This window comes from Urocampus carinirostris, chromosome 8 (assembly GCF_059441175.1).
Source record: "Urocampus carinirostris isolate Australia breed hairy pipefish chromosome 8, RoL_Ucar_1.0, whole genome shotgun sequence".
NCBI lineage: Eukaryota > Metazoa > Chordata > Actinopteri > Syngnathiformes > Syngnathidae > Urocampus > Urocampus carinirostris.
In genome coordinates this window covers 40,759,031-40,774,084 of record NC_142356.1, presented here as the reverse complement: position 1 = coordinate 40,774,084, position 15,054 = coordinate 40,759,031, and the positions used below count along the sequence as shown (strand labels likewise).

Below are 15,054 nucleotides of genomic sequence, written 5' to 3'. Positions count from 1 at the left end.
TGGGGGTGAGAAAAAAAAGTCGATGCCTTAAGCAATAAAGTGCATTTGATATTTTTTAACTTTTGTTTTGGGATCCCTCAAGAATCAGGTGACTGACATGTATAGAATAGATTGTGGCTAATAATGCAAATTATTTTTACCACCATATTTGTGGCAACATCTCAATGTGATCAAATTGAGCATATGCTTTATGACGTGCCTGAAGAATTCAAAATGATTATGCAGGAATATAAATAGCGCATAGGACACAACCAGACTCCCGCCGGCGCTAACGGTAGCCTAACAAAGTGTAAGGTTTCATTCCAACTAGCCGATTTAAAAATAGTGGCACTGAATAAGCCCGACTGGGCCTTTGCGGGATTTACTTGAATAAGAACACACGCAAAAGCTAATGAGACCCAACAGAGCAGTTTTTCATTCTTAGTGGCAGTAATGACACAGAGTAAGAATACAACTGTTTATTTTTGTTTAAACAGTGCAAGGACTAGCTCAAACTGAGACCTGCTTCTGACATAATGTTCTGCTCGTGTTGCTGAATATTGTAACCCAGTCTATACCAAGGGTGTAGTTTTGGCATGAACAGAGAGGACATGTCCCCACAAATATTGAGCAATTATTGTTTTGTGCCCACCAATTATTATGCGTTGACTTACAAAGATGTCTGTGCATACTTATCAACCTCAGCCAATTGTTTCCTTTATTAATGTTTGCAATTTCCATTATTGAGCGATAATAAACTCTAACAAACACATACCTGTCAACGTATACCATTTTCCTCTAACATTTTAGTTGTAGTGTATCTTGCTGTGATTCAGTAAGTTCTGTGTTGTTTGTAAGGTTTAGCATAGGTTAATAAGGGAAAATGCCATTGTTAAAAAGGGGATTAAGTGGCTCATGTTGACAGGTATCCAAACACAACATGGCACATATTACTCACAACAAGATTAATAAATAATAAAAACAAAGATCATTTATGTAAAAAATGTTATTTACTAAATAAACAAGACAAACATTTTTTCAGCATCCTTCTCATATCTTTTCTCACTTACAGTAAATTCAGTGTTGCTTATTATACACAGCAATATATTTTAAAAAATATTTTCTCATACAAACATTGTTATACATGTACACTATTTGAAATGATCAAAAACATAAAATACAGCAAAAACGTACAAGTACACAGGTATGACTACTGCATGTCCCCACAACACCAAGAACAAACCTTCAGCCTTGATCTATACATTTAAACGTGACTTCTATTTGTAAAGCTATAACTTGTACAAAAATAACATGAATGCGTATAATAATAAAACCTGCCTCTAGTGGCATTAAACAAAGACTCTGAATGTCATCAGTTCTTTTGCAGTTTATAAAGAGGTGAAAGAAGGGCCTTGCATTTCTTGAGTTCAACGTGCTCAACTGGGCTTGTAGGTCAAAAATGTGTCACTAGAGGGAGCTAAACTGTCACTGTTGTTCATCTCCAAGCTCAAAGGTCCTGCTCAGGAAAAAAACGGAAGTCAGTCTCAGCGCGTGTTTGCAAAAAAGAAAAAAAGAAAAATAACACGCCAGCCACGAGTGTCACGACGACAGCAGTGAGACGATGGAGGAGCCTGATGACATGCCTGAGTCACGACTGCTGTAAGCCATTTGGACGTTTGTGAGGGCAGCCAACGCTGAGGAAGGGGAGGAAGATGATCCTGAAGAAGACGAGGTGGAGGTGCGAGTCCTCAATATGGCTTCGGCGACGCTGCAGTGAGGCCGGGGACCCGGTTCTGAGGTGTAGGTGAAGGAGAGGGAAGAAGGGTAGATGATCCCGTCGTTACGGACTAGCGTGACCGGGACCTGCACCGGCTGCCGGACCCAACGCCAACCTTCTCGGAAAGCCGAGATGTCGGGCACCACGCACAGGATGCTCTCACCGCATCTTGGGGGACACGTGAATGCAACATGAATTTCAGGATTTAAATTTACACTGCACATATATAACTCAACAAATAATGTTAGAGACATTAAGAGTTTGAACCAGAGGTCCCCAAACTTGTCCCTGTGACTTCCAAATAATTGTTCCCTTCTCTGATGAGGGGCAGGGGTCTGTTTGTAATTGAAAAAGTGTGACGATTTCATGAGAGCAAATGTTAAGTCAGTTGTGCATTTCACGTGTTCCAATGACAAAAAAAATATATTCTATTCTAAAAATCGTACATAACAATTTTTTTGAAATACATAACAAAATTATCAATTTCTCTGCTACCATGACTAAAATTAGTGTGATACGATAAAACCTATTGCCTGTCACTGTTAGTCAAATGGTTAAGAGTCTGGTGTGCTCCCCGTTGCAGACCAGGTTCGAATCCAGTTACAACCAAGGATACACACTTAAACTTGGAGTTATTTTTAGGCAAAAAATGAATAAATAATAAAAAATGTGCGTCAAAATACTTCACTGGCCGGACAGAAGGTAAAGGCGAGCAGTTTCTAGCCTGTGGGCTGTAGTTTGGGGAGCATAGTGTAAACGTAAACGGAGGAAAGGTCTAAGAAATTGTTTCGATAGTTGTTTTTATAAACTAAATGTTTTATCCTAAACAATTCAATGAATAATATTGCCTTTAGGTTTTCGTTATTTCTGTACTCTCCCATCCTTTACTTGTCCTCGCATAGCATTGTTGGCGAGTCAATGACGCAGCCGTTAGCATTAGTAACTACTGCTCCCAACGTGGCCGCTAACATTAGCGGTTTAAGTTGTTGATCAGGTAGCATCACCACTAGCAGTAGCGGCTACTGTTGCTGACGTGGCAACTGATATTATTTTTAGCTTGCAAAAGCGACTGCTAATATTGGCTTCAAGCATTGTTGATACAGACTCTATCACTATGGTTTTGATCTCTGGGCCAGAATCTAATATGATAAAAAAAATCCTACCTATACATGGTATCTGCCTCCACGTCTCCAAACCACACTTTAAGTTTGGGACTGAAGTTGTGTCCAGTCAGCTCCAACATGGCCACATCCCCGCCACCATTCAACTGGGTAAGGAAAAATGAACTTATTTAAGTGAAGAAAAAGCACAATGTCCAAACCAAAAGTGTGTGTGAGTACCTGCAAGCTCTCCACCACAGGCACAGGAGTGACTGGAACGCTCACAGGGCCCATGCCCTCAAAAAACGTGTACTCGGCTTTGTCTGTGCTGATGATGGTCCAACAGGCACCGTCGTTTATGATCTCCTTGTTTGCTTCTTTCGCGCATGGTGCAGCCTGAAGCAAGAAAATCATTTTACAATAAATATTTGTCCAATATTCCTACAACATTTCGCAATTTGACTTGAAAGCAAGAGAAAGAGAGAGCGAATACAGTATTTAAAACTACTTGCACCATAATGAGAGTCACTTGTAATTTGATCTTTGGCCAACTGCCTCGCTTTATGCATACCTGGTATTGAATAATTCTATCCTGTGAGAGACAGAGGTACATGCGTTCTGTGTCTTTTAAGTAGAAGGCGCACTTATGGAGCTGCGATACAGGGTCGTCTGCGTCCCACAATGCTGCTTGCTTATCCACTTTTCGTATGACCTAGACAAAAATGCGTTTTTACAAGAAAATACCATAGTGGAGGCAACAAATGGACCCCGTGCCATACAATGGACACCCCTGGCAGAGCTTTGAATTTCTTCCTCAGTTGGACCCTAGAGACGGACTGACAGTGACTAACCCTGGGTGAATGCAAACAAATGACCACTTTGACTTCCTGTCGCATAGACAAATGACCCCATTCTTTTGTTCGCGGAGTGTGAGTGAAGTAAACATGCATACCAGCCTGGGCAAGGCCATGCCAGTCACAGAGCACACCAGTTTGACCGTCTGGCCGTAATGAATGTATCCGTCCCGCACGGCAAACTCCTCCCCTTCCGATTCGTCATCCTCCACTAAACAACGTGAGGAAAAAAGCAAGACAAAACACGTTAGATAGTGCAAATGGAGGCAAGAAAGAAAACAATTGAGAGCATGATAAGAACAGCTGTACAGTGGACCCCTGGGATACAGTCGTAAAGCGATTGATAGAAACCTATGGTATTCAGCCAATTCCTGCCAAACCCCCACTACCCGAGGTAAAATCATTAAAGTAACAAAATAGTATTTGGTAAGCACTATGTGTAATGTAGGAGTAAAATATATAAATAATGAATATATTATAAATAAACGTAAATGTAATGAAAAAAAAAATTGTATTAGCCTTTGGTGTGACATGACTTGAACTGGTACAGTACAGTGAGTGATGGAGAGATGGTGAATTGAACTAAAACTTTCACTTGCAAGGATTGCTGTTCCTCAGGACTTTTTCTCTGTTGTTTCCTTATTCTCAATAATTGTCCCGATTCTCGAGCGGTTGTGACCATACGCCTTAGTGAGGGTAAAACGTGCGCCTTGTTCCTATTTTTTGATAAGTGTAAGCTCAGTTTTCATGTTTTGCTTTTCTGTTCAGTATCACTGCAAGTCTTGGGACTGTCTAATAAATACAGTCCAGAAAAAAGAGTGACGTGTGTGCCTTTTTCCAACTTATTGATAATCACAAGCTTCGTTTCCTATTCATCATGTTTTTGCTTCTCCCTTTAGCATCACTGCAAGTCTTGGAAGTTTAATAAATAGAGTATAAAGCAGACCTGGGCACTCCGGTCCTGGAGGGCCATACGTCCTGCCAGATTTTGAAGTTTGCTCTTCTTTAACTCAGGTGATACAAATTATGACCTCGTTAGCAAGCTAGCAAGTGCTCGTTAACGATACTGGTGATTGGAATCACCTGTATTGGATCAGAGAAACCTCAAAAATCATGCAGAACATACGGCCCTCCAGGACCGGAGTGCCCAGGTCTGGTGTAAAGGCTACAGTATTGTTACACATTAAGTCCCAAAAGCTTTACAAAGCAAATAAAATTATAAACAGAATGAAGAGTGAAAAAAAGGCACTGTGGGAGACCGTTAACCTAATAGCATATTGGCATCTATCTGATGCTGTGACGCAGACCAGCAACACGTATGGTATCTTGGCACACACGTGATGACACCATGACTGACGGTATTTCCCCATTGAAAACAGTGGACGAGGGCAGTAAACAACAAAAATAGCTATACTATTCATCACCGTTGGCAATGATTAGTAAATTAATTGTGCAGCTGTCAGATAAGTTGGGTCACCTAGTCGGAAAGCACAAAAAGCGCTATTTAGAGAAAAGGAAGTGAGCATAAAGTTTTCTTATTAATATCCTTAATACCTAATATCAACTCATCCCAAAAAAAAACATCCACTCTGCCTGATATTCAATCAAAACCATCTTTACCACGATATTGTAAATGGAGCATCCTAGCTCACTGGTGCTGATCTAAAGCTTACAAAAGCCTGAATGCTTACAAGTTCTTTATAGTTGGTACGTGTTACTGTACTTCGTTTTGGCGACAAATGCAACCCTGGCGTTCCCCTTGTGCCATCATTTCTAAAACGACTTTGTATCTAATTTTTGCGGAAATGTAATAGAACAGTAAAGCACGGGGTGCTTGCACCTTGTATAGAAATCACTTTTGAGCATGTTGAAAATATTTATTTTGGCAAAATTAAGTTTCTCTTCTAAATGTTCTTCTCTCATTTTACCCGTTGATAATTTGGAAGTTCATTCCGGCGAAATAAAATGTATGGTAGAGCACTTAACAGTTTTCAAAAGCAGTCCATTTACATGGTAAGGAATGGCAATAGTAAGATGCTAACTTAGCCAGTTAGCACTAGCTAACTTATTATTTTGAGTGTCTTTGACGTGACTCATACCTACTTAACGTAAAAATGCTCGGAAATACATTAAACGTACCTTGTAAAAAATGTTCGCTGCAAATCCTGGAAAACAGCATCTTGCCAGTGCTAAGCCTCGGCACAACACGAGTCCCTTTGGGCTATTTGCAGACAAACATCGCCATCTTCTGTCTTCATCCAAAGGGATACAATTCCAAATTGGGCATAGAACCTTGCCCAGCTCACAGCAATCAATCACCATCTTAAACCCGGTGGTTATATTCTTCTGTCGTCATTATTGATTGATTTGTTTCAACTCAAATCCCAATTCAAAGTCTGACCGCTAGGTTGTTTCTGCCGTCCAGAATGGATGTAATTCTGCTGGAGAAGGCCCCATGACATCATGTGCAAAGGGTCAATGACATCGATCAATAACAGACAGGCATCTGAGAGATCTAAATCTTTGGGCATGTAAAATAATTTGCTTTTGATGTCATTTAAAAGGGAAAATGCTATAACATGGGGCCAAAAAAACATAACGTCCGACATTACAACTTAAACATTTCATAAGGTACGGACACCGTGCCCTGGGGGTCTACTGTACTGTAAACAAAAACACACTCACAGAGGTGGATGTAGAAGGCCCCCCACTGCAAAGAACTAGCGTGAAAGTTCCCACCTTCCACATGAAGATACCTGGTGCTGACGGTTTGTGATCGCAGGCGGTTAAATAAAGCAACTTTTGTCCCGGATGCGATGCACACTGCGAGATGTTGCGGCAAAAAACTAAAATAAACACTTCAGCAGAATAACTCCATGAACATCGCATAGCGTTCACACTCACAGTCGGCGTTTTTCAAGGACTGTTTCTTCTTCGAGGGCTTGGAGATTACTTTGATCCGCTTACTGAGGAAAACTCCGATGGTGGCGCTGTTGGCATACAGCATCTTCACAGAGAGCATGAAATGTTTCCTTTTGTCTGTATCACTGATGTACAATGTCTTGGCAGCACAGAAGTTCTGTTCCAGGCAACAAAAATAACAATGTTGTTATGTAAAAGTGAAACAAAACTTGAAATTCACACTCCCACATTGGGGAAATTATGATTTTTTTTTTGTTACACCCAAAAGATTTACCATATATGTATATATTTTGCCTACAAGTACATAATTTGTTTTGCCTGATAATGATGCTGATTTTTTGCAGAAAATATCACTTATTTGGCCATGTGGAACTGAGCAAGCATAATGATAAGAGAGTACTCGGTTGGTTTGGACACATGAAGAGGATGGATGAGGAGCGAATGTAGAAGAGGATCTACAGAGCAGAAGTCAATGGAAGGAGACCAAGAGGAAGGCCGCGATTGACGTGGATGGATGGTGTTATGAGTGCGCTACAGGAAAGAGGTCTAAATCTAGTGAAAGCTAGAGCTATTGTTGGTGATAGGAATGAGTGGAGAGATGTAAAAGGATAGTGGGATGTTTGGGCGCGTTCTAAGGGATGGGCAGGGCACCTGTTCGATGCGGCAGGGGTAAACCAGTGAAAGCTGTCGGGCCCTGCTGTTGAACAAAAGAGTGTGTTGTGTCACCCTGACCCGAGTGACAAAGCCACTTTCTTGTGTCCAGTTTCATCTGGAGGGACGAAAGCATGACCAACTTAGGTGCCTATCTTGTTTGGGTGTTTAGGCATTTGGGTTGGCCATGGTCCAAAAATGTTTGTGTGTTTTTTGCTATTTTTCCCCTTTTATTTTCTTTGTTATTGTATGTGTTTGTCTTGCTGTCGGTCACCCCTCTTGAGGGATATGACCAAGGTAGATAGATAGATGAACACATCATCATTTGTAAAACTTATCTTGGAAATTAGTTTTTATTTGCTGAACTCAACAATTTATTAAAGCATTATTTTGAAATTAATCACTTTATAAATCTGTTAATATTAGAACGATCAGTGCTTTCATGCAAACAAAAATTTAAATGGGGATTAATTGACTTTTTTGATCCTCTTCAATTATGGAGGTACGTTTTTTTTCTTTATATGACAAACTACTTTACAACACTTTTTGTTTCAGTATTCATTTACAAAAATAAAAATATCAAAGAACAATCTGATTTTGGGGAGATAATAAGCAGTATTTATTTTTACTTGAACAAGCTTGGTTTGCATGATTTTGCACCCCCGTCACCCAGCGAGAGCTATAAGTCTTAGCGGATAGCATCTGCAACGCTAGCATTAGTGGCCAGTGTCCCACAGCTTTATAATTAGAAGCTATCAACTAATGCCAGGGAAGCTAGAATTAAATGGTAAGTCTCTGCAAAGTTCTTATTATGGGGTCCAACGCTAGAATTAGCAGCCGGCAGTAGCGACATTAGTGTAGAACGGGCCCTAACAATCTTTACATTTTGAAATCACTATTACGTAAAAGTCCTTCACAATGTAACATCGGTCAGACAGGTAGTTTATAGTACTGTATTGTGTTTTATATTTAATAGGTAGACCCCACCAATTCTAGAGTTCTGACCTTCCCCTCGAGGTTGAGCTGTTGCATTTCCACCTCACTGTTACCAATGCCAATGAAGGCACAGGGCTGAGCCTCCTGCTCCGTACAACCATCCTTTTGCAACTTGTCCAGCTTCTTTTTCCAACCGCTCCCCAGCAGATAGACACACGGCGGAGGGCAGAAAAACCTTAAGAAAGATGAGAGCAAAAAAATGCTTCGCGTTAAAAAAGCGCCTTATTCTTTTACAGCATGACAACAAAACCAAGCACCTTTTTTCATTGCCATAGGATTTTTGTGCCACTTTGGCATGCAGAATAAGAACTGTTTGGTCGTCTTTTTCTTTTAAGTATGTCCGCATGGCCTCCCTGAAAACAAAACAAAAATGAAAACACATTCACTCATCATAAACTGTGAAAAGATCTGTGAGTTACAGCATGACATTCTTTGCAAGTGGAAGTTTAGGTAGCCAGTTTTAGTTTGAATCTCCTCCCCCCTTTGCAACCACATGCAACTCCTCTTTACCAGCTCAAACCACACCAAATAAAAAGAAAATATAATATTTTTCCATTCCATGTATATTTATTTGTTATTTTATCATCTGCAAGTATATTATGTATATGTAGTAAATAAAATATAAAAGTTTGATACTAATATCTATTATGTGTAGACAATTTTTATGTTTTTAACCTGGAATATGCAGGGGCTTGGAATGCATTAGCTGATTACCATACTATCTTATCTCTCTCATACGAGAACTTTGCTTTCCGATCCGCACCATAGAACAGATTAATGTCGTATTCTAAGGGTCTACTGTATAAATTTATATAAATTAATAGTGATTGAACCTTCAACCCTAGTGAGGATAAGCGGCGCAGAAAATGGGTGGATGGATAATACTTTATTGAGTTGGAATTAATTTGTTGGTCATTGCTTCTTGTAACCTGTATGTTTGGCCACACTGTTTCCATTTACAAATAAACAGACAAGTAAAATTATTCCCAATATGGTAGTTAGCATCCCATTTCAATTGACACCTTTTCCATGATGAGGGTCTGTTCATGATAGTTTTATTCAAGCACAAAGCGCTAAGTTACATTAAACTAGCATCTTGCTCAACACATACAGTATTTTGCACCCGTCTTACACTTACCTTTATCTTTACTGCTCAGGCATCCCAAGGGGCCGTTAGAAAACCTGCATAAACTAGCTGCATTATTTCATAGGCCACAGGACTAAAGGCTTGTGACAAAAGTCACAGCTTATAGTCCATAATTTACGGTAACCATAAAGATATTTTTTAATTCAAGTAACGAAACTTTAGGAAAAATACCTTGTAATATTCAGTACAAACTTTGGATCATTGGTATAATAATAATAATTTCCTTTGTATTGTCATTCTTTGTTAGAACGAAATGTCGATACACCTGACCCGTTGTAGCGAGCCGATGCAGCCGCAGCCAACAGAGGGCGCCGCCATTTTACCAATGTTATAAGTCTTATATACCCGTTCAAACTCCTTTTAAAATGTATACATTGATCAGATGTAGTATGTTACAATTGCATGTTACATTAATCAACACAGCCCCGAAAATCAGCCCAGTCTTAGAGGACCTTGTCAGCCACTGCCACAGAGCCAACAATTTAATTCAGGACTCCTCACCCTTAGCTACAACAAATCTCTGGCAGATACTTTATAAGATAGTTTCTTCTCTTCACCCCACCACCCTGAACAAGCACATGACAAACCATTTTGAATGGTAAATAGTCTGCATTTATATAGCGCTTTTCAAGTCAATGAAGATCTCCAAAAGCTTTACAATGCGCTTCACACTTACCCATTCACACACACACACACACCGATAACGGCCATGCAGCCATGCAAGGCGCAGACCTGCTTATTGGGGGGATTATGGATTCAGTGTCTTGCCCAACTCAGAGGAGCCGGGAATCGAACCTGCGATCTCTTGATCCCAAGACGAGCCTAACCATTCATTTCATTTTTTTCCGGAAAACGAGATCTCGTTGCTTCAAGATTACGTCATTGTTGTGGTGCTTGTCGTTGAGTGAAGGTTAGGTATGCATACCTGTCAACCCGTACGTTTTTGCCGTACAAAGTACATTTATTGTGCATTTTAAGACGTGTACGACGAACAAGAAAATCTGTACGGAAAAACACAAATTTGTCAATCATGGGTACCATCCGGGATTACATCGACTATCACAAAAACGGCAAATCTATCAAGTCAAACGAGTTCGAGTTGTGTAGTAAAAGTCCGTCTCTTTTTAGAGAACCGGCTTTTTCGGCTTAACTCATGAATGAGAGCCGGCTCTCAAACGGCTCACTTGCTTTGATGCATTATATTACGAATTATTATGTTGTATAAAGAAGTTAAGAAAAGGAAGTATAAAAGGAGAAAATGAAAAAAGACAGGTTTGTGGTTATCCCTTTAATCAATATATTACCAACAATTTAATGCAGGAAATGAAGAAAATGTATTATTCTACTCAATTCTATTTGCATGTATTTTTTCCTTCTACAGTGAACGTCCAAGCTACTTAATTTTTGAACTTTTTTCTAATAAACCTCATTCATGTCGAGCAACTCAGTGTCTCACAACAAAATGTCCATTAACAATATATATGATATAAGGGAACACATGTACAATATAACATGTTAAACTACATAAATAAACACTTTTGGAAAAAAAAATATGACAGTTTGTAAGGGCATGGAGCCGTGGAGGTTGACAGGTATGAGTATGCCTCAGAAAAAACAGTATTAAGTGAAAATCAACACAAAATTGGTAATTTCTTCAGTGTCAGTAATTAGTCGAAACATAATGCGGAAAGTGATAACAACAGCAATAATTCCGGCATGAAAAAACGGCAAAGAAATTCTTCGGAAGATCGCGGAGGCAAGGAAAACACTTGTGTTGAAAGAAAATAAAGAAAAGAATACTCCTAGCAAGAAAAAGACTTTTCTGCCAAAATGGACTAAATTATATTCCTGGTGACGCTATGAGGAGGATGATAATTGATTGGACCTTGAGAAGGCCTTACAACTGTGGCGGGACAGCAAACCACGAAGAAGATATGAACTGAAAAATCTGAAGTGATAACTGCTTTGTATTACCAATTAACTGTGACGATTAAAACTGACAACCAGTTCAGGGTGTCCCCTGCCCACTGCCCGAAGATAGCTGGGGTGGGCTCCAGCGCCCCCGCGACCCTACTGAGGATAAGCAGTGCAGCTAATCGATGGATGGATGGATGGATTAAAACTGATTTGAAAATATAGATTAATATAATTATTTCTGCAATATTATTTTGTATTATGTAAAACATTGTTGTGAACTGAAAAATCTTGAAGTGATAACTGATTTGTATTACCAATAAACTGTGATGATTAAAACTGAATGAATAGATTTATATTATATATTTGTATCTATAATATCCACGATCACAACAAATTTTACACAAATAGCCTTTATTTGATGTACTATGATAGCCTTATGTAATGTATTTTTATCGTGAATCAAACCCTGGTTGCATTGGATCCCGCGGAGTAAACAATTTTATTTATTTATTTTTTAAATCTGACTTCCCTACCTATACTGTATGCAAAGTAAGACACACTTTAAACCTATTATGGGTCAGACTTGTGACTTCTAGGGTAACCTTCTGTGACGTCAATATGTCAGCACAGTGATTTTGGGGTTATTCAGAGTTTTTATTCAGGAGTTAGGAGGGGGAAGATTTTGGCAGGCATTTTACCTGCAAAAATCTGACTCCTTTGCTAAAATTGACCCTTTTTGAGATACAGACTTGTGACTTCTGGGGTAATCTTCTGTGACGTCAATATGTCAGCACAGCGATTTTGAAGAGTTTCAGAGGTTTCTCGTAATATTACTATAAATATTAATAATAGTAGTAATAAAAACTAAGTAGATTTGTCGAACACATATTCAATAACACATCACAAAGTGGAGATATTCCTCTGTAGTTGGATCCTAAAGCCCAAAAAACATAATAGGTTTAAAGTGTGTCTTACTTTGCAAACAGTATAGGCAGGGAAGCCTGATTTTAAATGGGAAAAAAAAATTGTTTACATCGCAAGCAGGGTTTTATTCACAATAAAAATACATTACATACGGCTATTATAGTATAGTATGGTCGCTGATTTACAATTTCAACCTCGATAACACAAAAGTTTGGGGACCCATAGATCTCTGTTGGGACCCATAGATTTTTGAGCATGCGAGTCCCCGGGACCCGTCACTTTTCAGAGGTAAAATGAACACTGATTACCTTGTAAATTTTTGACTCTTGATACCCATAATATGTATTTATATAATTTTTCCCTCTTCCGATATTTTCCATGTTTATCATGGAGTGTCACGTCTAATTTGATTGTAAACAATGCCAACTGATTAGTTATAAATGAAGTAAAAAAGAACTTTACAATTTAAAATATTTTTAGGAGTGCATATTTTTACATTTGTGTTGCGAGATTAAGACTTACCTGGTTAAATGCTGAGGCTGACACATATCAGCAAACTTGCTAGAAAAGAAAAAAAGAGGAAGAATGCGAAGTGAATGACGTTTTTAAACACAACACCCAAAAGTAGTTCGGTTTACTTATTGCGTATTGAAGTGGTACACGGTTTTCAAACAGAACTTTAATACACATTCATGCTTGCGAAAATCGGGCTAATATCTGGAGCCAACAGTAAAACAAGCTAACATTCCAAGCTAATTAACACAAACTTGTAGACTTAGTCTACACAGTTCGCCCATACGGAACAAGTCCAAAAACAGAGGTACTATTTAAGGAACTTTATCTGAAAAAAATATAAAGATTCACCGAACTTCCACAAAACGTGCGCCCAGAACAGAGAGGCTCTACCGCTTTATTAAGAAAACAAACATATCAACACTTACCCGGTAACAACAGGCGCCATTTTCCCCCCAATACGCCCCCACCCTCCCGGAACGTTTTGCAAGACCCTTCCCGAAGGCACCCCAAAATCTAAACCCTCTATCAGAACCGAAACCGGACTGGATTCAGAAAAGAGTTCAGTAAGAATTAAAGAAAGACCGGAGAGCAAAAAAAAGGGTGGAGGGAGAAAGTCTGGGGAGGCAAAAGCCGCGATGCGCCCAAACAACAGGCGTGGGAAAGTTGCAAAATCTCGCGCGAGCTAGAAAATTCTCACAGTAGACATCCATTGAGACTACTCGATCCTGTCGCGAGATCGAGTTGAACTCACACATCTGTTTTTTTTCTCTCGCTCTGCCAAGGACGTTACAGTCTACATTCCCACGGTGCGTGGAGCAACCAAAGGAGCGTGGAAAACGTGTCGTAACCCCCGACACCGGTTAGATTTTACACATTAATGAAATTGAAAAAAACATCTTGTTTTTCAAAGTGTTACAAGAATTCACACATACTGTTAACAAAAGTCACGTGGGTAAAAAATAAAGAGGGGGTAAACAGTCAAAAAACATACAAGTATAGAAAAGGAAATTAAAGGGACAGTGTGTAATGTTTATCAATCCCGTCTGTCCCGTCCTGTTCGCTATCCTGTATCGATCCCGTCTGTCCCGTCCTCACTGTATCCTGCTCGTGTATCCGGTCTCGATCCCGTCTGCCCCGTCCTGTCCGGTATCCTGTATCTATCCCGTCTGTCCAGTCCTATCCGGTTATCGGTCCCGTCCTGTCCGGTATCCTGCTCGTCTGCCCCTGGCATCCTGTTTTCCCGCGCCTGACTTCCCAGCCCCGCTTCTTATGCCCAGCGATCGCCGAATCGCTGGGGTTTTGTGTTCCCGCGCATGACTGCCCCACTTCCGTAAATAAAGTTGGTGTGAAAATGTTACACGTTCGGATTCTGACATGTAATTCTTAGTGGCTCCGAGTAGTACAAAAAAACTATTATTTAGTGAACAAGCATTGATTTGAATACAAGGGGAAAAAAACATGAACATTAATTTTTATTTCAAAAAACAGGTCTAGCCCTTTGTGTTTCTTTTACATAGTGGGATTCACACCTTGAAGTTGGTGCCTCGTTTGTCTTTCATTTTTGCTGCTACTCTGTACTTTGTGGCACCATTTTTTTTTGTTTTATTAGACGATGCAGTGCCAAATAATGAAGAAAAAATTTGAATCAGATAAAATAAATTCCGATAAACAATTCTGAAAAAAAATACTTTGAAAAATTGAAACAAAATCTGCAAAAAATAAGTCTTCTAAAAACCATTTAAAAAACTCTGAAAAACATTTAACATGTATTCACTCAAAAAAGGAAAAAAATCTGAAATGATAAAATTTAAAATAAAAATCCCTTTGAAAAGAACCAGAAATGCCGCAGTACAGTATTTGTTTAGAATACACCTCTATCAACAATGACATCGTATAACCCACCATTTTTTTTGTTACAGTGTGCACTACTGAAGTCTAAAACAGTAACTGCTATAAAACTTTAAAAGGACAGTAAAGTATGTAATATTTAGTGCTTCCTAGTGGTCTAGTTGGCACTGTGTTGTCTGGTGCAAGCGAGGGGCAGTGCCTAAATCCAACTCCATACCTGTCAACCTCCACGGCTCCAAGCCCTTACAAACTGTCGTATTTTCCCTTACAAAATCCAAAACAATCTTACACCATTTTTTTTTTTCAAACGTTTTCATTTATGTAGTTTAACATGTTATATTGTACACGTGTTTCGTTATATCATTCTGTACATATTCTTAATAATGAAAAAAATAAAATATATTAAAAAAAATCAGGAACAAT

General features: G+C 39.2%; 1 protein-coding gene across 2 annotated transcripts; it reads right to left on the bottom strand.

The window, feature by feature from the left end:
* Positions 1-443: 443 nt before the first annotated feature.
* On the bottom strand, positions 444-13,594 carry LOC148361896 (recombining binding protein suppressor of hairless-like). 2 transcript variants are annotated; one of them, XM_088342711.1, is made up of 11 exons: positions 13,209-13,594; positions 12,790-12,828; positions 8,537-8,632; positions 8,289-8,454; positions 6,615-6,717; positions 6,396-6,533; positions 3,809-3,921; positions 3,428-3,568; positions 3,097-3,252; positions 2,920-3,023; positions 444-1,924 (listed from the first exon to the last, which is right to left on the bottom strand). In XM_088342711.1, the coding sequence occupies exons 1-11, from the start codon at positions 13,226-13,228 to the stop codon at positions 1,579-1,581; spliced, it is 1,422 nt and encodes a 473-aa protein (XP_088198837.1). In that variant the 5' UTR covers positions 13,229-13,594; the 3' UTR covers positions 444-1,578. The 2 variants fall into 2 exon arrangements, with proteins under 2 accessions (XP_088198837.1, XP_088198836.1); XM_088342710.1 differs by having other exon boundaries at positions 6,615-6,789; positions 13,209-13,588.
* Between the last annotated feature and the right edge of the window lie 1,460 nt (positions 13,595-15,054).